This window comes from Bacillus rossius, chromosome 2 (assembly GCF_032445375.1).
Source record: "Bacillus rossius redtenbacheri isolate Brsri chromosome 2, Brsri_v3, whole genome shotgun sequence".
Classification (NCBI taxonomy): Eukaryota; Metazoa; Arthropoda; class Insecta; order Phasmatodea; family Bacillidae; genus Bacillus; species Bacillus rossius.
Window position 1 is genome coordinate 103,844,295 of NC_086331.1, and position 24,036 is coordinate 103,868,330.

Here is a 24,036-nt window from a genome sequence, read left to right on the forward strand (position 1 = left end):
CAGGGTGCTTTTCAAGGTGTTTAATTAAAATACTAGTTGAACCATACTTGGTTTTATAGGTGTTGCCACACACTAAACATTTTGCACTGCTTATTTTATTACCTGAATCCAGCACCTTTTCGTAATACATCCACACATTTGAGCCACTGACTTTTCTCTGCAGCTCATTTCTAGGCTTCGATTCATTGTCGTCCGGTTTTGTAGGTGGAGAAACCTTGCTGATCTTATTTTGCTGTTTAAAAAGTGGAAAGATTGCCACTTTATTTCCCCAAGTGGAACAGCCGGGCGTATTGATGTTAACTTCTTTTTCTGGTTCAGTCATTGTAAAAAGAGTTACTATTATCTTACCATCCTTGCGTTTTGCTACAATTTGTAACAATAAATAATAAAGAAACTACTTTCGGTCAGCTTGTACAAGTTACATTCACGAGCGTCAAAATGTAAACAAATGCAACCTGTATGGCTGTAAGAAAAGAATTCCCACCTTTGAAAAAAGTTTCCCTATTTATTTTTAAATGTTCCGTTAAACATGATTGTCAGACAACGTCTGGCTGTATGGGCTATTAAACCATGAATATTAATTATCGTCATGAAAAAAAAAACTAGCAAAGCTCTTGGAAATGAGACCACTACTGGAAAACTCAATGTACAATACTGTGTACGTGTGTACGTGCGCAGACGTGGTAGACATGACTGCATGGCGCCATATTCACTAATAAAAAATTCTCATTACCTACTTGCTATTTTTTCGTGACCTTTTAACCTCTTTTACTACTTTTCGTAACTGAGGATATTTGTGGCAAACATAATTTGAATTTATGAAATGTACTGGAATAAAATTCAATAGCAATAATGTGATTAAAAGCAATATACAAATAAAAACTTCCTACTGTAGCCTCTATGCCGGGAGTTAATGGACAAGCCAACATAAACAAACGTCTTAACCAAGAAAACGTCTTAACCTACCAGTGCATTAAAGGCAGAATGAATCATAATGACCATATTTTCAAAATACACAAGTAAAGTATTCATATTTAGTATGCGGTATTTACTAGGATTTTTTTTCCGTCACGTGCGTAACATCATCATCTTTGCGGAACACGGGCGGTATTATTTTTAATTCCTTCGTCACAGATGTTCATAGTTGCCTCCAATTACCAAGACGTAGTGGCAAAAAAGAATTTTTATTTTACGAGAAATCAAATACTCTAGACTATAACGACGCAAAGCCGCAATAATCACGCGCGAATAGTAAACAAACTACATCTAAAGGGTCTGACGACATGCACATTCATTCTCCAACTGCCATTTGGAACGGAACTTGGAAGGCAACTAATCGATCCTAGCGCACGTATAGCGCATTCTGTGATGTGAAAATAGAACTGAGTGACGCCATGCGTCGTGAGCGCCCTGCAGAATACGAACGGAACTAAGCAATGCTACGAAACTTCTACCGTTTAAGCTTACGAACCGGAATTAAATAAATATTATTTTAGTAACGGAAGTGATATATCCTTTAAATAAGAAAAAACCATATATTTAAGAGAAAATAGTAGTATTCCGACAGAAACTTCCGACGTTAAACATAGGAAATAGTGAACTGTAAGAAACGCTTAGACTTTACTATCCCATGGTTAAAATGGCGAACATTAAGAGAATAGATGATTTAAACGTTTTATAGTGAAAAACTTAGCATGCGTCTTAAATGTGTTTTGATGTATTATGCAAGCGGTACGTTTCTTATCCAATATGAATGTTAAATACATTATTTGGTAGATACTTGAAGTTAGTTTTTAATGCCCTAATAAAAACTGAATCATCGGTTTTTTCTGGGATTTCGGTTCGGCTTCGGTTTTTACTAAAATGACCGAACCGAACCGAAAATTCGGTCAACCGATCAGCCCTAATTCTAATGTAATATCAAATGCAGAATTCTTCATGATGGAATGAAACTTTCGAATGGTATTAATAACATTTCATTCTCACCAAAAATTAAGTTCATGCACAAAACATTTGGCTAATTTTAAAGATCTCTGCATTCAGTATTCATTTTTAGCAGCTTTTGCAGTTATTAGGAATTTTAAATTGTTGCCATAATAATTAATTCCAGTTATGAATGAATTTAAGTCTGTTCCCAGTGTTAACAAAAAAAATAATAAACACAAACTGCTGTCTAACTTGCACTGATAGATCTCTTCCCAAATAAAAATGTACAGACTGGAGCATACTTGGTCACCCATTTCACTCAAACATTTCTAAACCCCAGGGTATTGTGAGTTGAAGCTTGTTGAGAAAGAAATTAACTCATCAATAATATGTTTTAAGTTGTTAATTAGAGATTTAACCATTTCATTAACATTGTCCATTTAGAAAATACCATCCCAATTAATATCTAGTGCAGGATGGGAATTAACTTCACGAAATAAAGAATCTGGATGTGTTTCAATACAAATTACGTTAATATTGGAAAAAACTAAATGTAGCAAAAACTGAGATGTTTAAGTATTATTGTGTTGCTCCAAGCCAAGCATGTTGATAGTCAAGTAGAAACTGGCCTTGAATTGTATTATACTAACTAGCTAATAACCTACGGCTTTCCTCACCTAATTCAGGCTATTGCTGATATTGCACCATTTTAAGAAAGTATGTTAGTCATTCCAAACCTCTTTACTAAAGAAATAGACACAATAAATTATCAGGTGTATAAAATAATTAATTCATAAAAAAATATTTTAAGAATTTTATTTTATAAAGTAATTGTGCATAAGTCTTTTTTAATTTTTAAAATATTTTAGGCATCTGATTTTATAATTCCAATTTTTGTGTTGAAATCAAAATTTTTCCTTTCCATTTAATGATGTAACCAATCTAAAAAATTGTGAAACATGCACATATTTCATTTTAATTAAGATTATGCCATCGTTTAGACTTACACTTTAATTTATTTTGGTTATAGCAATGCTTAGAACAATGAATTTCACCATTACGGATATTTTAGTTAAAGATTTTTTAATCAATTACATCTTTAATTGAAATGTAAAGTACAATTATCAAATTTCTTATCTAGCATATTTGTTTGTTGATTCAGAGTTACGGTTCAAATTACTTAACCAACATTTCTAAATTTTTCACCTCTCTCCTTTTTCCCACAGGGCTACCTATGTAAAAATTCAGATCTACATATTTAGAAAATATATCTGTTAACCAAATAAAACCAAACTCATCCTGTTTTTTATTGCAGATGTGACATCCAAAATATTTATTGTTAACTGACATTTATATTGAATTTAAATTTATCTTGCAAATACTGATTTATTGGATTACATAACTTTTTAATTTTTTTTAAAAAATTATATTCACCACTTTTACAACATTTGAGGTGATCATTCGGAAAGCATTCAATAAGAGAAGGTTGTTTAAGGAATGTTTATTGATTATTGCCAATATCTTAAATTAAATTTGATTTAATCAGAAGATATTTTTTAATGTTAAAACCATATTTGAAATTGCTCCCCTTAAGAAATAGAATCTCAGCAAGTGTTAAAAACGAGTTGGTCAATTTTGCACTTTTATAAACCATTCCACATAACTTACAGCCCGCTGGACTAGTTTCTGAGATATAACATTTATAATAAAACAAAACTAACTGCCTTTTCACCCCTTTTGTGGTCGATTATAGAAAAATGGTAATTGTAAAATAAAAAATGATGGCTCTTATTCTTGATCAGTTTCTTACCTCCAACTTAATTTGCTTGGATATATGATTTATTACCATTAAAACTAATGTACGGTTTCACTGCCTTTGGGGTCGAATTTCTAAAAATTGTATATTCACACTACAATATTAATTATTTAAGTTATTAATGCTGGGTTTCTTATATCGAACTTTATTTACAATGGAGATATAATTTTTTTTATGATAAAACATATAGTACCCCATTTTCAGCCCCTTAATAGACAAAATTTGAAAAATTAAAAAAAAAAAATTTAACTCTACATGAAGTGGTTCTTTATTAGTTTCTAACCTCTAGTTCCTACAGACTCGGAAGTGTATTTGTCTTTTTAAAACCATACTTGACCTTTTTACCCCTCTTAGAGGTTAAATTTTGCAAAATGGTAACATTTTGGTTTGTAATATTTCTATGTTTATTATTGGTATCCACTATATTTTCTTATGATGTATTTGGTTCGGAGACATAATTGTGTTAAAACCAAATCAAACAACCTTTTCTCCTCCTAGGGATTGAATTTTGCAAGATGGTAAAATTGTTGTTGGTAGCATTTGTATGTTCATTATTGGTACCCAGTATATATTCTTAATTAGATTTGTAGATATAATTATTAATTATTAATAATATTTCATTTAACCCTTTGTTACTCTTTTGGGGTTGAATTTTGCAAAATGGTAAGATTGTGGTTGGTAGTATTCTAGGTTTATTTTTGGTACCCAATATCATGTATTAGGCTGAATTGAATTCCGAAATATAATTAATTATCTTACAACTATATTTACCCCCTTTTCACCCCTTTAGGGGTGGAATGCTATACTTATATATACGCCTAAGTTTTAAGTTAGCCAAAGAGCTAACTATTGGAAAAAGTTTCATCAAAATAGATAAGTAGTTTTGAATTGATGAAACAAAAAGACAAATAAACAAGCATACAAACATTTTAAGAATAACTTTTAGTTAAAAATATTTTGTAAATAGCCATTTCCAATAAATTTTTATAATTTCATCCAATGTACAGACCTTTTACCTTAAACAGTTTTATTATTACAGTAAAACCCTGTTAAGGGGATTGGTGCAGGACAAAAAACAGACATTCGTCAGAATTTGTTGGAAATGAGCTTAAGTGTTTTATAAATGCTTGTTTATTACTACTGTACGGCCAGCCAGCACGTATATAAGCTAGCGGGTGAGATTTGGCAAGTTAGTGGCGAGAGAGCTTCCGTGAGGGGAGGTTGTCGAATATTGCAGCTCTGAGGCCTGCCATCTAGCGGGAATCTTTCGAAGGTCTTCCACAATATCGCCTTTCTCTCTCTCTTGCTCTCTTTCCAACACGGACACCCAACCAGCTCTTATCTTCGCTTCCCATCTCACCCTATCCTTCATTCTCGGATCAGGTAGCCGCCCTTCCCCGCGTAGACTTTCGTGTTACTGAAAAATTTGTCCAAAGCTGAATTTTTGTACTGTGGTAGAGTTGACTATGCTTAATAACATACCGAAAGTTTACCGCTGTAGACCTTGTGCGTTATCACAGAAAATTTGCATTTAAGTCCTAGGTGACAGCAACTTGCATCAGTCCATTAAAATGCTACCCATTTATACAGTTTTTAATTTTGACTGTCCGTAAACTTAGCCAAATAATCTAGAAACTGTAATACACCCATTAATGTTAGAAAAAATTTAAATTTTTAATATTTAAGATATGATATAAAGCGATTAATTCACGACATATATATTTTTTATCTTTGCCACCCCGATAAAAATACGATTTACACCGATTTGAAGAGCCCAATGCGAAAAAATGTCTAAATAAATGTTTTTAATTATACTTTTAGCTTTAAGATAGTATATTTATAAAGAGTCTAGCATAATTAGTTGCCTCATTAAAGCTGCCCGAGCGTTGCAGTGTACTGCGGCCGTACTGATCTTTCACGGCCGGTGGGCTTTGAAACACGCTGCGTACTGCGACACTCAATAAACTTAGTCTTATTTAGGGATTACTTAAAATATATTTAATGCATATGATAGGGTGTATTCATGTTACATCTATTGAGATATACATATTCTTTTTTTCTTATATGAATGATTTTTGATACAATAAAATTAACAATAAACAATTTCTGCTGGGAACTTGTAAATAAAAATTCTAGAGGACCGCTGGTTTTATATATGTGTTCATATTTTGTTACAAAAATTTTATTATTAAAAATTATTTTAATACCAAAAAATATAATTATTTTTTATTTCTAATACATTAAGTATATTATTTTACATCAGAACTGTGCAAAATTTAATGTAGCCTATATTATAAAATATATATATTTAATTGTATGAAATTAGTTTACTACATAACAATTGAAGAAAACGATACACCGTAAATGTGCTTATTGAGTTTTGTCACTTTTATAACATAATTCGTATGATAATATTATTTTTTTCCAGAAAATAAATAAAACATAAGTTGTGTTGTAAAATGTATTGATAGAATTACATATTTAGTATTTTTTTTTTTCTAAGTTAATTCATTGGAGTGCTGCGCCTAGCTTACTTCGTTGAATTTCTAGTGGCAAAGAGCGGTGGTGGATGTTTTTTCAAGAGTTTGACCGTATTTTATGACCCCAGCTGTGAGAGGGTGTTCGTCCCAGAAATCCTAACGGTCAAGGAAAATAGCCTTTCTCTGTAGTCACGTACGGGTCTGCTACTCGCTTAATATCGTCAGTTTATCACAACTTTCCGGGAAGTTCTATTGTTGTTATTTATTTATAATTTAGAAATTAAAGAGTCGATCATACTAATATTTTTACCTAAGCAAATCGCATCCTGGAAGATTTTTATCTACGTTTGCAGCAAAAATCACTTGCAGTTAGAAAACTTTTATTCTTTCAGAGTAAAATTCAGTCTGGAATTACCATACATTAAAAACCTTAGTTTTCTGGAGCAAAAAAGTCCCAGCACTAGCGACTTTAACACTGCTGCACACACACTACGCAGCTTGAAATACATCATTGGTCAGACTATTGTACCAGACACTCAAAATATACACATTTAAACCTTACAAAAAAAACACAGACAATATTTATGAAGTGATTTTTACGCTACGCTCAACATATTTATGTAACATGTAGTCAAATTTCTATAAAAAAATATATTTCTTACCTTTTATGATTAAAATTACCAATTTAATAATAGGACGTTTAAACTTTGAGGTGTTTATCACAGTTACCATGTAGGACATTCTTTTATATTACTTTGGTGCCATAATGAGAACCGGCTTAAAAAAGTATTAAAGTTATTAAATTTACGAAACATTTTTGTGGATCATTGTAGAAATTATCATTAAGGACTCAACTGCTCATTATTGGTGTGATCACAAGGTTTCATCGGTAAACTTTTGACGTGTTACTAAGAAATGTTCATTCTACTACTGTACAAAATTTTTGCTTTGGGATAATTTTCCATGTATTAAAAATTTTTGTTTCTTAACAGCGAAATTCGTTCCGACCCAAGCCTACTTCGACAACCTCGCAGTAGTATACACTACGCGGCTCGGATCGCTTTAGTGGTCAGACTAATTGTATGCGACACTTAAAAAATATACCAATTTAAAGATGAATAAATATGCAACAACGTTTACTCCAAGCGATTTCCATGTTGGGCTCTTTAATTTTATGTAAGATGTATTTATATTTCCTTAAAATTGAATGAAAGTGAATTCGTTAACTTTAATGATTTAAAAGGTCTATTTTATAGAAACATGTTTAAACTTTGTGCTTTTTATCAGTATCCTCAGATGGGGCAATGTTTCTAGATTATTTTGGGTTCCATACTGACGGTCTACTCCATAAACTGCATTTGCAATATCCATTATTGAGGATCGTTGCAAAAAAATTGTCATTTTGGACTTAACTGCTCGTTTTTGGTGTGACGCACAAGGTTTGCGGCAGTACTTAAACTTTTGTCGTGTTACTAAGAAATGTTAATTCTACTACTGTACAAATTTTCTGCTTTGGGATAATTTTCCATGTATTAAAAACCTTTGTTTCTTCACAGCGAAATTCGTCCCGACCCGAGCCTACATCGGCAACCTCGCAGTAGTATACACTACGCGGCTCGGATCACTTTAGTGGTCAGACACATTGTACCAGGCTCTCAACAAATAAACTAATTTAAAATTTAAGAACTAAATCGTGATCGTTAAATGGCCGCCATGGTGATTTGCGAATTTATGGAGAAATAAAAGCAGTTAAAATTTTATGTAGTTTCCAAGAGACATTATTACATCACCAATCATCTAAAATAACAGGTTTACAAAATTTCAACATATTCAATAACTAGTCAGTTTTTTCAAATGTGTTAGTATTAACAATCTGGACCATATCTAGTCGGTGAGGTCTGTATTGTTACAGACTATCTGTATTCTGGTATTTGGATTTTGAAGCTACTTAATGATTCGCTTTCAATGTCTATTAAAATATACCTAATGCTAATTGCAGGAATATTTCTACTCGATTTCAAAATTATAATTCCTGAAAATTTGTAGCGGACACATTTCAATGTAACACTTATTGATTTTCGAGTTATGTTGAAGTTTCACATGTCACTTCGTGTACACGAGATGGCCCCTGCTCTGGTAACAATGAGTCATCACAACCGGTGCCGTCTGTACGAGCGTCTTCACAAGTTATCCTGAAATATGTTCTTAAATAATAATTCAAGTGAATTCTTAAAATCCTACACACCTTATCTTAAGTGTCGTAAATAAAACGTTATATTTTGTAAATCCATATAATATAGGAGCCAACATGGCGCGAAGCGATGGACGCGATACGAATAATATTTTTTTTACCAACCACTACATCAGTAAATATTTGTGGTTTCCATTCGCTATGAATTCAAGCATGTAACATTTGTACTGCTTCTTCAATTCGGCCACAGTTAAATGGGAGGCTCTGAATCACTGAAAACTCCTCAACAAAATCAACGATGAATCACAGGCATTACAACAAACAGTTGTCACAAGTCAAGTAGCCAATGAGCAGGTGACATTTTTCGAGTCCGTAGAGGATTGTTGAGACTATCCTACAGGTCAATGGCAACGCGACCTTACGCGCATGGTTAATGCATGAGTAGAGTGTAAAGGCGTAAGCCTGGGACACATCTAGGTCCTCATCTAACCGCGCACACTTAGATTTAACTCAGGATAGGGTGAAAAATGTTTACTAATTTTGCAGTCCTAACAGTCACCAACGAATAGCCAGCAAAATACATAAATAAGCTCACGAATATTGTTCGTGAATGAAGGTGATGCTGATACTTTGGAAACGTTACCAGCAGATATTAAATAATGTTTAACTATTATTTACGTTGCTTACTTCTTAAAACTGCATTCATGTAAACTGATTTTGTGTGAGACTATGTTGAGTGTTTTCTGCTACACTTAGTTTTCTGAAAAAAGTATATTGTGGCTTAATAAACTTGTTAACATTGATGCCTGTCATAAAAAAAAATCAAACGTAATTATACGGATACATGCTGAGTATAGTTTATGAATGGTTCACGCATTGCTGAAAAAAAAAACATGTTTACAATTTTACACATCTTTTTGCTGTCGCATCGTGTCCATCGCGTTGTACATACGCAACTCTGAAAAATAAATATATGGTAAAAAAAGCTATAATAAAATAATCTCTTATTTTTTTTATTCTTTTTTCGAAGCGCTCTAATGGCTTTCGATAGTTTTGTTATTTTGTGTACTCTGCTTGGTGGAGGTTTCTTCTGCATTTTATTCCTGAATAAATCTTACGCTTGCAACAAAAAACATCTAGCTAAATCACTGTGCTAAATAATAACAGAGAATAACCATTCAATTATACGCCGAGCTAAACCAAACACGTTCTCTTATCTACTGAAAATGAGTACGTTGACCTTCATATCAGTTTCCCGCGAAATCCCGTCTCCTCTTCGTAAACAGCAGACAGCTGTGGCAGAGTGGGAACGAGCTGCAAAAAGTTTGGAAAACTGTCGCAAGGTGTCACTACTGTCCAGCGCACTCCATAATTCCTCGTATCCGAGCTTGCACGCTGCTCAAATTTCTACAGCTACGTTTTTACTTTAGGTCCGACTGCAATAAGCTAAAGACTAAAATAAAGTCAATCATTCAGCCGACATATATGTAGGCGTTTGAATTACAAATGAAAACGCGAATGTTATTAAATTCGCAAATGAATATCACGCAATTTCGAAGCAGCTCAGTTATTAAAATTCAAATTGTAATTACGTTAAATTAATAATTATTACAGATAAAATAATGGTCACAGTCATATCTCCCGTGTCTGAAAATTTATCTGCGAAAGTTTTACCACTGAAATCTTTATAGTTTTTTAATAAAGCTTGAATTATAAAATTCCCAAAAATCAGCAATAACTTAATTAAAATAAAAAAATAAAAAAATAAATTTTACACCAGAATGGTTCAAATCTTCTCTAGCAGCTGAATCATTAACAAATATATTGTTTTTTTAATACGATGCTGGTGCACCAATCCCCTTAAGAAGTTTTTCAAGGGACGGATGCTTAAAACTGCTTAACAGGGAAAACTTCTTAAAAGGGAAAACTTCTTAAAAGGGAAAAGTAATTTCCAACGTAAAAATCGATTTTACTCAAATGACATGTACTGTATTCACACAAAAATACACTTACTATCATTGGCATGCTGGAATAACAGAATAACTAATGACATATTTTTTATCAGTAAATTGAATTATTAAAACTGTATTTAATTTAATAAACACATTAAAATTAGTATTATCAAAACACTAGCAAAAAAAGCAATAACTAACATTTATTGTTTTAAAAAATATACGCAAATAATTCAAAGAAAGTAATAGCTGGCGGTATATGGTTTACTTTGTTTTCGTCACGTGACTTGAACTGGAAAATTGGTGTACTGATAGAACAGCCTCTAGTCCCTGAGAATGCAAGCAGGTGATTAGTCATGCGGCGTGCGGCACAGGTTTCAAAGATCGTTGGCGTTTCGCATTCGTCAGTTAAGCCACAAATGGGGAAAATCTTCTGCAGGTGGAACAGCCTCTCAGTCCAAACAAACGCAGGCATATGATTCGTCGAAATACACACAAGTAACAGTGTGTGGCGTGCGGCGCAGGTTTCGACGATTGTGCGCGTTTCTCATTCGTCACTCGAAACGGTGCACAGATAGAACAGCGTGTGGCGTGCGGCGCAGGTTTTTCGACGGTCTTGTTCTGTTCAAATTAACTTGTACCGTATTGGCCCGAATATATGGCGACCTGCAGTTTCAGGAGGCCAAACAAATGTAAAAATAATTTTGGTAGAAATAAATGTGAAAATTCATTAGACATACGTTTTGTGTTGATAAATCCTTTTTGCATTTATGTATACCACATTTAACTTTCCGTTTCACTTAAGCTACGTATTACTCTTTAGTAGTGTGTTAAACATAACAAAGCAAACAAAGAATGCAGCTTGCCGGAACAAAACAAGTGGCTAGCTGCCATGGTGAAGCATACGGCCATGAATAACTTCGGTGACGTGACCGCGAATATTTGTCCATATTACTCTCTGACAGAGTCTCTGTCCTATGAATTTTAAAGAATAATCTATGATAATTATGTTACTTGTAAGGTTTTTACATAAATAAAGAGTGGATTACTGTGAAATTATTAAAATAGCTTTTGAAGCAACGTACCAAATTCCTGTAAATATGGCGTCTTCGTGCGTGTTCGGCAATGTTCGTTTTACAACAAAGAAATATTGTGGAAAGACAGTTGGCAGCAGTGAATTTCCAAACATTACATCTGAAATGTTCTTAACATTTTCTGTTTGTAAACGTAAACAATCGTTCTGAAAATAGCTGTGATATTTTAGTACAAATATTTCCGTTAAAAATCTGAAATTAAATTACCGTAAATGTTAACACGCGATTGTGTAATAAAAGGTTGCCATATTGAGATGCTTCAACATTCACGTTTTTACTCAACAAATATTTTAATTTTCAACTTTAAACAATTGTGAATTACTGCAATATTGGGTGGATTTATCGTTTTCCCCGTGTGAGGTAACGATGTTTTATTTAATATAAAAAATCGTGAACATTTTGTTTAACAATGTTTCTACTGTAGCTTTCAGCTTGGAACTAATGTTTGCGGTGCTGACGTCTTGGGTGTGAAAATAAGGCGGCTTCCAATTTTCGCATCTTGTTTATGTAAAAATGGTCGCCTTATATTTGGACCAATAGGGTAATAAACGTTAGGAAGTATGTTAATTTTTAAAATTTACCTTAAAAATTGTTCAAAAGCTTAAAGATAAACAATTTTATTTTATTTTTTTCCCACAAACGCTGAACGTTATATGCGGGAAGCATATATATATATATATATATAAAGAAAAATGTTATGAAAGGGAAATATTAACATAGGGATATATGGAAGTGATCAAGGGAATAATTTTTTGAACTTGATAAACGGGAAAACGTGTTACGTGGGAACGTCTTAAGCGAGTTTTACTGTAATATAGGTGACTAACGTTTTTGTATGGTTGGACTTCCAGTCAGAGTGCCAGGCACATTGAAATCACCAGTAAGAATAATGGGGTTGGTACAGCTAATCAGTTTGGTTTCCAAAAAGGAAAAATAGTTCTATAAAACATTGACCGTGTAATTTGGAGGGATATAAATTTTGCCTACTAAACACTTCTTATGGTGTTGCTTTGCTAGTAGGCCTTTGCACCTTTATTTCCCAAGAAGAATATAAATTATGGCAGATTTTAAGACTGCACTAGGTAGCCAGGAGGTATTTTTTGTTATTTTAATAAGACATTAGAATTTGTAAGGTCGAATGAGTGTTATTAGCATTTAGAGGGAATAGTACTTTTTTTTTTAAATTTTCATTATGTTTGTGGTGACAGCTTATATTTGTGAACTTTTCATTTAGCTGCACCCACTTGGTTATCGTACAGATTTTTAGAGCAGTAGTAGACTTTTCCAAAATAATTCAAGCAATTTTTTGTGTTGTTAAAACTGTAATATTTATACATTTTTATAAGTTAAGAATATCATAACATTTTGTGTTGCTTTTTTATAGCTCTTTTTCTTAGTGTTAACACTGGTATTGTTTCCTGAGAACACACATTCTAAAATTGAAAGTGCCTGTCTTATATTTATTATGATGCCTTTCCTTGTCTTTGTTTTGCAGTTTCATGCTTAGATTTTAGAAAATTAATAGTACGTTTATATATGAAAGCTTTAATCCAGATAGACAAACTCTGTTGTCCAATGTTCTTGGCTAAGTTATTTATAGTGATGTCTGACATGTTTTGTGCAAGTGGCATTGTGAATTTTCTGTTTAGAGTGAAATTGTTTATTAGTTTTTCTGTTTTGTTTGTTATGTGGTGTGTAGAGAAGGTTGTCCCATTGGGCCTGGGTTTACCTTGAGTAAAGTGTTTGTGATGACCCCACTTCTCGCCAATAACAAGGACAAGTGGGGCTTAGCCCTTGACGGACAGTTAAAACATGAAGACACAAACCTAGCCTCTAGCACTCTGTAAGTTACCTAGGCTAGTTGCTCACTTTTATTTTATTTCTTTAGCTATTTCCAATTCATTGATCTTTCCATGTGTTGTCAACTTTATTCCCAATGTGCATGAAGTTTTGTTTAGCAGCCAAAAGTTAAGTTGGTTTTATGATAATAGTTTTTTGTGTAAGTTAAATTTTAACTTTCAAGATTTTTTTTTCTTCAGATTTTATTAGTTTGTAAGTTTTCACATCCTGGTTTAGTTTTCGGCATGTGGTTTTTAATGATTAAGTAATATTCAGACCTTTTTATTTGTATTTTTTAAGAATTGATAGAAATATGTCTATAAAATTTTTAGCCTTACAGAATTAATACTTGTGAATTCCAGTAACTTATTGTTATTGTTTTTTTTACTTCTATAGTTTAATAATTTTTGCAATTTTTTCTGTAGTACTGTAGCCATTGCTGCTTAAAGTACTGAAGATTTGTTTGATATTTTAAAGTTTCACGTTCTCAAAAAATAATTGCTCCTTGTTTCATTTCAAAGCATATTAGGTTACAATATTTGTAACAGAATCATAATAACTTCAAATATAGTTCTATTTATAATTAGTGGGTAATTCAGTGGCTGCAATGAACTATTATTCAGTAAATCTTTCAGTAACTACAGTGAAGAGTTAGTTTGTGAGCTAAATAGAGCTTTCTTACATTACTTTGAATATTATATTGTGAAAAGTTTTTACAATTTGTGCTCCAAATTATTGCTTGTAAAACTTCTATCCCAGAAAATTCATAGAATGGCAAAAATACATATATGAGAATATTTGGTACTGTGCTTATCAGTTTATTTTTCATATAAATATAGGGACTGAATGCAATGTAAATGCTCAGTTGTGAAACAGCGATGGCTGTGACAATTGGTGTATTAATATATGGAGCAAATTAAAAGTATTATTTGTATTTTGTGTCTGTTGAAGTTTTTTAATACATAATCTGCCAATACAATATGAAGTAGCATAAATTTGTCAACAACATTCTGTTTAAAGTATTAAGAAATAGGAAATCTTCAAGTAGGCAAGTAATGTCTCAGTACCTACTCAACTGGGGTGTAAACTTGTGTCCACACAAGTTTTTAAAATTCATGCTTGTTAAAGCAAATCTAAGAATTTGTTTAAATTAAAAATAACCTTCTAATGGGGACACCAAAGTGTGCATTGAACTGTAGGCATGAAATTTTTTCATTGTCTTTTCATGTAAACTATTTCAGCCTCATTATAGCAACATTTATAAAAAGCTGGAGTTATGATGTACTACTTTATAATTTGAAAATTAATGGTTTTTAGATATATACTGTAATTACCAACATAGATGAACATTTCATGCAAGTTCTTACATGACAAGTCAACTTATGCTGCTGTTGCATGGAGGAAGAATGCAAAGCTATTTTAATGAGAACTGACCAGCTTGAAACAATTTTTTTTTAATTTTGTAGCCACACTTTAATCTCAACCTCGTGTTGGTGTTCTGTGCCTGTTGTGATTTTATTCATGATATGGTCTCTTTTTCTATTCTGCAATATTTAAAAGAAAATTACTTTAATCAGAATTCCTCCTGTTTTGTTTATACAACTGCTGGTGGGAAAAGAAAACTCCTCGCTCTCTTCTCTTCATCCCTATCCATCATGGCCAATCAGTCCTACATTATTATTACTGTGTTCATGTAATTTCCTCTTAAAATGACATTAAAATTTTTAAGCAATTAAATGGTGACTCATTACTGGAAAGTATCTGTCCCTGACCTCGGCCTAAAGAAGATTGACCATTGGTGGCAACGCTTCCACCCGTGAGCGAGAATCGGCACCTGCAACAATACCACATTAAAAAAAAAAGTCTCGTTCTCTGTCTCTGAAATATTAACAAAAACAACACTGTAATTAAGGAACACAATGCTGTCCTCTGTTTATGTTACTACCCCTCTCGTATAGTTTTTTGACGATGGTGGTCATAGCTGGGATCTGGACTTTCAAACTGTCCAAGAAGGTAGTACCTACGTCAAGGGAAAGTTTCTGTTACTACTCATCTTAATCGTACAGTATACACACTTTCAGTATTTATGCATTTAAAATATATTTGTTTTGATATTTTCATTAATTTAATGTTTGTTATTTCTATCTCTGTATATGTACATGCCAGTATATCCATGCATAATGCGTATTTACATGGGAACTACAGTTTTAGTTTGGCTTTTAAATGGTAAGTCATTTATTTTATCATATTTTCTAATCTGCAAGTAATGGTATTGTGGCAAATATGGTATTTATTGTAGTTTAAAGAAATAACTTCTTAAATTAAACTATATCATTCTGTAAAAATGAAGCTTTGCTACTATGTTTCTGTTGAAAAGATTATGTATTTTTTGTTGGTAACTGATGTTATCTTCTTTATTCTCTTTTTCGTTCCATTTGTGAATTATTTCTTTCAGACTTATGTTACTTCTTTCTTTATCATTTTTAATTTTTTTTTTGTAGTTTTTAGTGTACTAAATTGTTGAGCCAAATTTTTTTTATTTGGTTTTCTGTTTTGTTTTTAGAGTTGCTGACCCTTCGCAGCGGGAGAACCTAGGTATAATTGTGCAGTACAAAGTTAAAGTTAAGCTGTGTCTTGGTGCCCTGGGAGGGTAGGTATAGATCATAATAACTTTTGTTGTTTTTCATTAATAGTGTAAGTGATATATTTTCATCCATTTTACAGCCCTTATTTCCACACACTGCAAGATTTGAAAAATAATAAGTCAATTTTAATATTTTTTTTTGTTTTGTATGGGCCTGTGCATGATTACTGGATTGCATGTGCACCTGTACATTTATGTGATTGTGTTTTGAGTTCTATTGCAAGTAGTGCAGATTTCAGACTATAGAAACTGTAATAATAAATAATGGGTGATTAAAATGTTTTTTTTTTATATTTTCATGAAATCCTTCACTATTACAAATTATTTTACTGTACAAAATCACTTTTTTGTCAGTCAAGCAAGGTGGTTTGTTTATTTTAATAAAATTAGTTTGTGTTTATTAAGTGTGCATTGGCATGTCATTTTCAGGAATTATGTTATGTATTATAATTGGGCCTTTTCACGTTTCTCAACTATATGCGAATAAGACTGGGACACATTTATGGTACTCATTTGGTATATTAGATTTTGGGTAACATTACATTTTTACACAAAACCATTTTCATTTGCTGAGCATTTATTCTGGATTAATTTGAAGTGCACTATATTGTCCAAAATATTGTGTTATTGTGACGTACAAAGGTAGGTTACATGTTTTCTTTTACCAGCATGAAAAATATAATGTATTATAAAGAAACTACTTCTAATGGTTGCTTGAAGTAAATTTTTTAGTTTAAGGGATACTTATTTTGAAGGGTGATTTAAAAATAAGTTATTTTAGTTATTTTTTGTTGAATTTTATTAAAGTTATTGACATGATCATTGGTATATTTAATTAGTAATTCTGAAGAAGGGCCTCTTTTCTGAAAATAATAATAATGATAATAAAACTGCTTTTTTTTTTTTTGTTTCCCAAAGTTTTTTTCAAACATTCTCTTGAAGGTCACTATGATACTTCAAGTAGTTTACTATTTTAATGAGTGGTTAGGTTTGTTTAGCTATATTCGAAATACTTATGAGATAGTTTGGATGGTTGATTAGATTTGGTCAGCTACATTAAAAATACCATAAAATCATTATGGATTACCAATTTAAAATTTACTTTGGTAACTTTACCTAACCAACCACCCATATTAGTTTATATAGTAATTTATAATTTACTTAAAGTCCCAGACACAATCAACTTGTATTAACACAACAGAACACAGAATTATACACAACAGTAGAACTCCATATAATTCAATCTGACTAGCCAATCATACATTGTAAGTTAAGCTATAAACATCATGGGCTAATTTCCATTGGAGAACAAAATTTATTACTGCATTATTACTGTATTTAATAATTCCTGTGCTGTTATATATTTTATTCTGTTGGTAGTAATTTTTTGTTATAATTACACACTACTAACTACTGTAGAACTTCCTGTGGTATTGTAGATTTTATTCTGTTAGTACAAATTTTTTTTCCAACTACTACATCATTAATTTTCTGAAGGGGCTTAAACCAAAAGAAACAAAAGAATATGTTTTAGTTTATAACTGTTGTAGCCAGCGCTGTGTTATTACTGTTTTGTTTAGTGCTTTATCGCTATAACTGTTCATGTGTTGAAACTATATTGATTGTGGCTGGGCCTTAACCCAACTACTTGCTAAAACAATTAACTACTTTAAGTATCAAAACACCCTCTTAGAGAATGATTGGACTTGTCAGGAAGTTAAAAAAAAAATTTGAATTTTTTATTTTTATTGGTTTTGGAAAATAGTTTTTTTCTTCAGGATAACTAAAAATACTTATGTTTCAATTCATAGCATATAGAAAACAATTTTTAAGGGAATAAAAGGCAAAAAAATTATCATTTTATACCAAATTTTAGAAGTAACAGAAAAATTTTACACTTGATTTTTCGGACCGCTTTAGTATTTTTTTATGCTAATCAAGTACCGTCAACTCTATCATCCACGGCATCTACAGGACCATAAAATAAGCTTATTTGATTACCAAGAAATCACAGAAAAATGGAAACGGTAGAAATGAAAATTTATTGAAGATACTTTTGCTATCTAACCGTTATTAAATATAGGGTTTTGTTTAGTGATGATATTTACTAATATATGTCTCAGTTTATAAAGTGGAACCAATTAAAAAAATTAATGAAAAAATGGTTTGTAACGACTCTGATAACACTACCCTCCTAAGAGGCCGGTCCATGTGCGACATCTCACTACATTTCTTGTCCTTGTCCACCCTTTTCTGGTAGAGTTGACCTGGCTGCCGGCAGTCTACTGGCTAATCTTACATGCAGGTCTAACTACATGATACACACGCACAGTGCATCGCCGAATGCACCCCTAAATTGGTCGGGATCAGCTTAGCATTCATACTTATTTGTTACACTTAAAATGGCCTCTTTAGAGGTTGTAATGACGTCGACCAGGGCTACGCCCTCCCTAAGCTCGATGTGCCTCACGCCACTGCCCTCCCCCTCTCCACCCACCGACACCCTCTGTTTCAAACCTCCCGCCAACAAGTGCGTGTGTGCGTGTGTTCGGTCGCACTGCGCGAACCCTTTCGGCGCCCACCCTAACTGGAGCAAAGGAGACTGCATGTTTTTTAAATAATGTAATTCTTAAATATCTGTAATAAGTTCTCCTTAAATCTTAATTAACTTGTAATTTTTAAAAGATTTTAATAGTTATGTTTAACTGTCTTTAATATTAATGTACTAAAGGTAAGTTCAGCACTTCCTGCGGCCATGACACACGGGGCCCAGGGCAGTCTCTTCCGTTCGCCGTGCGGTGTAGGACGCATCTCAGCACCTCGTCGACTTCAACTTTTGCTTGTAACCGATCCGTCAACATCCGCCATCGTAACTATTTTCTAAACCTTTTTTTAATCAACCTTCGTGGCCTACCCCAGCGGAAGACTGTTTAACTTAATTAATTAAAGCTCCCCGGAGCATTTTTAAATTAATCGGCGGACTTATACTTTTAGGGCCGAGCCACGCGGTGTCCTGATCAGCCTGAAAGCTGGACTATATGCTGTTTTCTGTGTGCATCATCAGTGTACGTGTCGGCGCCAATAAAGCTCAATGTTCACCCGACTCGTTGCACTTAATTCCCGACCACGAGTTTCCCAGCACAGATGGAGGTGTGTGGGGCGCCTCAAGACCCCACGAGCAGTAACATAGCGTGCCCGCTGCTGAGAGCGGGCTGGTGAGTGCTAGCGGGGGGGAAGTCGAGCCTAGCTCCACATGGGTCACGTCACGGCCCTGGGACAGTCGGTAGCCGGGTCCACGTGCCCATCCACGTGGTGGCGCCCAAGGTATAAACGTACGCCGATTCGAAATCCCCCCTCACGACAGTAAAATATGCTTTTATTCCCAAAACATCTATATACTAAAATAAGTTTATACCTCGATAATATATTCTTCACCATAACTACTATTGCGCACCAATTGCTAAAACAGATGCACTGCTGAGTGATGTTAAAAAGGTTTTTTTTTGTTGCATCTTGTATGTGGTAAATGTTTGTTTGGAAGACATGACATCGTGATATTAATTTTTTTCAGTAAAATGTCTTATTTTCTTACTATGTAAAAAGTACTGTGCACTAGTAGGCTGTTATAAGTTGGGTGCAATTATTTTTTTTGCTTATTTTTGGGCACATAAAAAAAAAGTTTTATTTACCATTCTATGGTATTGTTTTGTTGTTTAAGACTTCTACTTACTTGAATAAATTCACATTTAAATAAAAAGTAAATTAATGTTCCTGTTAAAAGGCCCTGATAGTTATCTTTGTGTGCACTTAGTAAAATATTAATTGTCACTCGATGCTTATGCTTTGTTTTTTGTGATAATTAGACATTTAACATGTACTCCTATGGTATCATTTTGTATTGAAGATATGTGATTGCAAATTAAATTTTATTTTCATCAGTAGTGATTTTTTCCTTGCATAAAGCCACTGAAAAGACTTTGCTAAAAACTTTGACACGACTCTGCATTAAGATTCCCTCAGTGACTAGAAGTAGTATATGCCATTTTAAGTGTCACTTTGATGAAAAGACGTTCAGTTTTCAAATAAGTTAATGGTTCTTTAGTAAATTGTGCAATGTTTTCGTAAGAAGCTACTAAGTGACCATAATAAACATCAAAACAGTGTTATTTGCTTTCTTAGGGCCTTTCCATGCCATCTCATCTCACGATTAGCACACATTAATGGGACTTTACAGTATTATAATCAGAGTATGTTATCATTGTGTTTTTGTCAGGTAGTTAACTTAACTCAATTTTATTCCTTTACATCATGAAAAGTGAAGAGAAGGTTATGAGTAAGTAGTTGAAAAGGTATGGACTGGGGAATAAAACCAAACTGAGATATGGTTACTACAAGTAAAAAATTTGGGAAAGTCAGGGAAATCACAAAAATATTCCAAAATTTATTGTTGGGACAATAATGTGCAACTTCCTTCCTTCCTATCCTTCCCCTATATCACTTACAGTTTCTTGTGCTTTAGCACTACACTAATCTTTCCTTTAATTGCCACCGAGGTAATAATTAGAGCTGTTTAGTTGTGTACTGAAATTTACTTCATGTGACCAATACTTAATTTATGCCATGCTTTTGTATACACTGTTTCATGTAATGGATTTTGTATTGTACGGTATTACCATAAGTTAGAAAAATGTTTTTCCTTCACTTGTATTTTTATTTTTGTTAATAGTTATGTATGTATGTATGTATGTATGTATGTATGTATGTATGTATGTATGTATGTATGTGTATATGTGTATATGTGTATATGTGTATGTGTGTATATGTGATTGTAGACTTGTTCTATATCTTAGAGCACTTGACTTCATGTGAGATCCTCAGATAAGCACTATATAATTTCAGCCAGCAGATTGCATGATGTTTTTTAGTGGGAAAGTCAACATTTTCAAATTCAAATAAAGTTTTTTTAGTAGGCAGATGTTTGCCAAATAAAATAGTACCACAGAATCACATATAACATCCATTATTTTTGCCAGAAATGTATAAACACCAAGTGCTACCTAGCTTTTAAAAAAATATACATGTAAATTTGTGGGGATAGTCAGGGTATTTATTGTAGCTTTGTTATTTATTTTAGATAGTAAATGTCTTCTGAAATAAACAATACTTTTGAAGGGCATATAACACCTTAAAAAAACTGTTAAACACATGGGGCATTCAGAACTCCGCGTGGAAGGTACGAAAAATTATTATCATTGCGAGTTGGGAAAACTCTAAAATGGTCAGAAGTTAGGATATCCATGTTTGTTGCAACCTTGTGAGTAAACCATTGATTTTATATTTTTTAAAAACACTAATTTTGTCATTACAAACAGTGTGTGTGCATGTGTACGTGAGTGGGGGGTGTGTGGGTTGGGGTGTGAATATTTTTTTAAAAATATTTTTTCATCATTTCATATGTATATCAGAAATAATTTTCTTTTGCACAATCTTAAAATTAATTGAATTTTTAATAAAAAAAATTTACATATTAAATTAAAATGTTTGTTATATTCATTATTTTTCAACGGGTGCCTTAGGCATCTTACAACCTCATACTAAGTACATAACAAGCATAATTATGTGTATTAACTTCTTCAACAATTTCTGGTAACACACTTAAAATGTGTGCATAATATAATGCTAGATATTTTGATGAGATGAGAGTAAGTTAAACCAACAAAGCAGCTTAAAAAAAATCAATATTTTTCTGTCATTTTTAAAATTCATGATAAAGTTATAAAAGTACAGCAATTACAGCAATGTCTAGAGCCAAGATTTAATGGTTTTTTATTTGGATCATTTGAATCTCCATTTTTTTATTTTTAAAGTATCATGCATTAATACATACAATTATTCACTGTTCAAAAAAATAAATGGTAGTTATTGGAACTACTAAACCTTCATAACTTTTAAGCAGTAGGGAAAAATATTTGATTGATTGTTTATTTCTAATGCCAACATATTTTCAAATTTAAATTTTACTCTTTGTCATCGTCTAATTTCTTCAATACTGTTAATATGAATCAGAAAATGAATATATAATGAATAGCCCAAAATAATAAAACAAATACATTTCCTTGTGTTTTTTCTCTGTAAGCCTTTTGTCATGTGTATGTGGTATTAGCTGTATACTGCTTTTATTTACTTTCCTTTGAAAAAACTCATACATAGAAAGTAAAAAAAAATTTCTAAGTAAATAATATTTGAGGTTTTTAAATAAAAGCCCAAACCAAAGATTTAAAAAAATGAATTCTATATTTTAACGAACAAAATTAGGTAAGGTGAATTTTGCTGTATTTTTTGTTTGGCTTGCATTTTGGTGTTGTGTAGTGTATTGACTTAAATTTTGCTGTTATTTTGGGTTTATCGCTATTCACCATATAATCTTGCGTCTTACCATTAAGTACCCATCATACTGCCAATATATGTTTCCATCTGAAAAATATTCCACACCTTCCAAAACTAAGGATGGCTGTCATATTATTTCATCAGTCAACTGTGCATGTTTTTAGTTTAAGGTTTTAGCATTGGAAATATAACTTGTCAAGTGATTTTTTTGTTCTTTCAGGGACTTAGTTGCCGAACTACCTTTTATTTTGATGCATCCAAAGCCAGAGGAAGAAATATTTCCTCATACTGCTCGCCCATCTCCAACTCACGCTTCCAACAAAGATAATGAAGATAACGTTCCAGTTGATACGAACCTCATTCAGTTAGATACGTTAGTAATTTTAAATTACTTTACGTTAATATGACTATTTTAATTTTGTGTGTTTTCAGACTAAATTCAAGCATTGTTGTTAGTTAACTGACCATTAGTGGAAGTAATATTTTTTCACTATATTTAAAACATTTTACTCATATAGTATTGTGTCCGTATTTTGTGAGGATTTTTTATAACAGAGCAGCAAAATTGTATACTATAATATTGCACTACATTATTTTGTGATTATGGATTTTATTTCTGGTTTAAGATTGTTTTGCTTGAAGTTAAATACAGCTTTAGAAGACAGGCACAAAAACTTTATAATAGAACGAAACAGTAATACAGTAGCAAAATACACACAGTGAGAATGATACAATTGAGTAGGTATATAAAAATTCTAATATAATTTAAAAAGGTGGAACTTTAAATCTCTCTTAGACAATGACTTTTACATGTCACCATTTACAAGAAATCAGCATGTATGTTACCTGGTATCAAAGCTGGTATCATAACTAAAATTCTGATATTTACACCTTGTCAAAAACACACGGTATGCTCAACAAAAAAAAACCTAACTATACATCTCTGTAGGTAAGCACACAGTGTTTGTTTGGGACCCTTAAATGCATACAAAACTATTTCTTATTGAATTTAGACTAGGTATGTACATTGAATTCCAAATACCTATTCAATAGCACAAATTTTCATCAGTTATGCTGCTATTTCACTACCACTGTGCAAACCTACCTGTTCTTAAACTATAATATTAAAAAAAAAAAAATACTTTTACAATTTGGGGAGTGAAAGGGGCAAGCCATTTAGGCCGGTATTCCAAGACAAAAATAAGCGTTTAGGTGTTGATTATGCTACACCTGTACCATAACCATATTCTTAGTGCATGATAGGACAAGACCAGTTCCTAATTTTTAGATTTTGGTGTCCTATCCATTGCCCATCTGTTGTCCAAATTCCGTGCATGTGTAGAGTTCGCTTTTGTGGTCATTAGGGCATGTACCAAGTGTGTTGGTATACCAAATGAATCTTTATGATAGCGAAACTATCCTGGAAAACATTTTGTACACTTCAATGGACATAATTAGAAATAATGGCAACTTAAAAAGTAACTTAGAAAATTATAAAGGTGGTTCTATTTTTGTGCAGTGGAGCTGCTATCTCTAGTAATTTTTCAGTTAAAATTGTATCGATGGTTTCTAAACATCCGCTAGAAAGCATTTAAACCAGTTTTTAGCCTTGCACAGGTCACTGTTTACTAAAAAGGTTGCGGATTTGTTTCCTTACTTTAATTCAGTTTGGACATGTTCTGGAATATGGCCCACGAATTAGGTTGC

The 24,036-nt window shown here is 32.5% G+C and overlaps 1 protein-coding gene across 2 annotated transcripts in view; it reads left to right on the top strand.

Annotated features, from left to right (window-relative positions):
* The window catches only part of LOC134529540 (beta-arrestin-1), a 95,497-nt gene that overhangs the window by 62,766 nt on the left and 8,695 nt on the right, over positions 1–24,036 (top strand). For both annotated transcript variants that reach the window (XM_063363742.1, XM_063363741.1), the window contains exons 10-12: positions 13,159–13,302; positions 15,862–15,948; positions 22,550–22,702. In XM_063363742.1, coding sequence (XP_063219812.1) covers positions 13,159–13,302; positions 15,862–15,948; positions 22,550–22,702 — 384 coding nt within the window. The remainder of the gene's footprint in view (positions 1–13,158; positions 13,303–15,861; positions 15,949–22,549; positions 22,703–24,036) is intronic.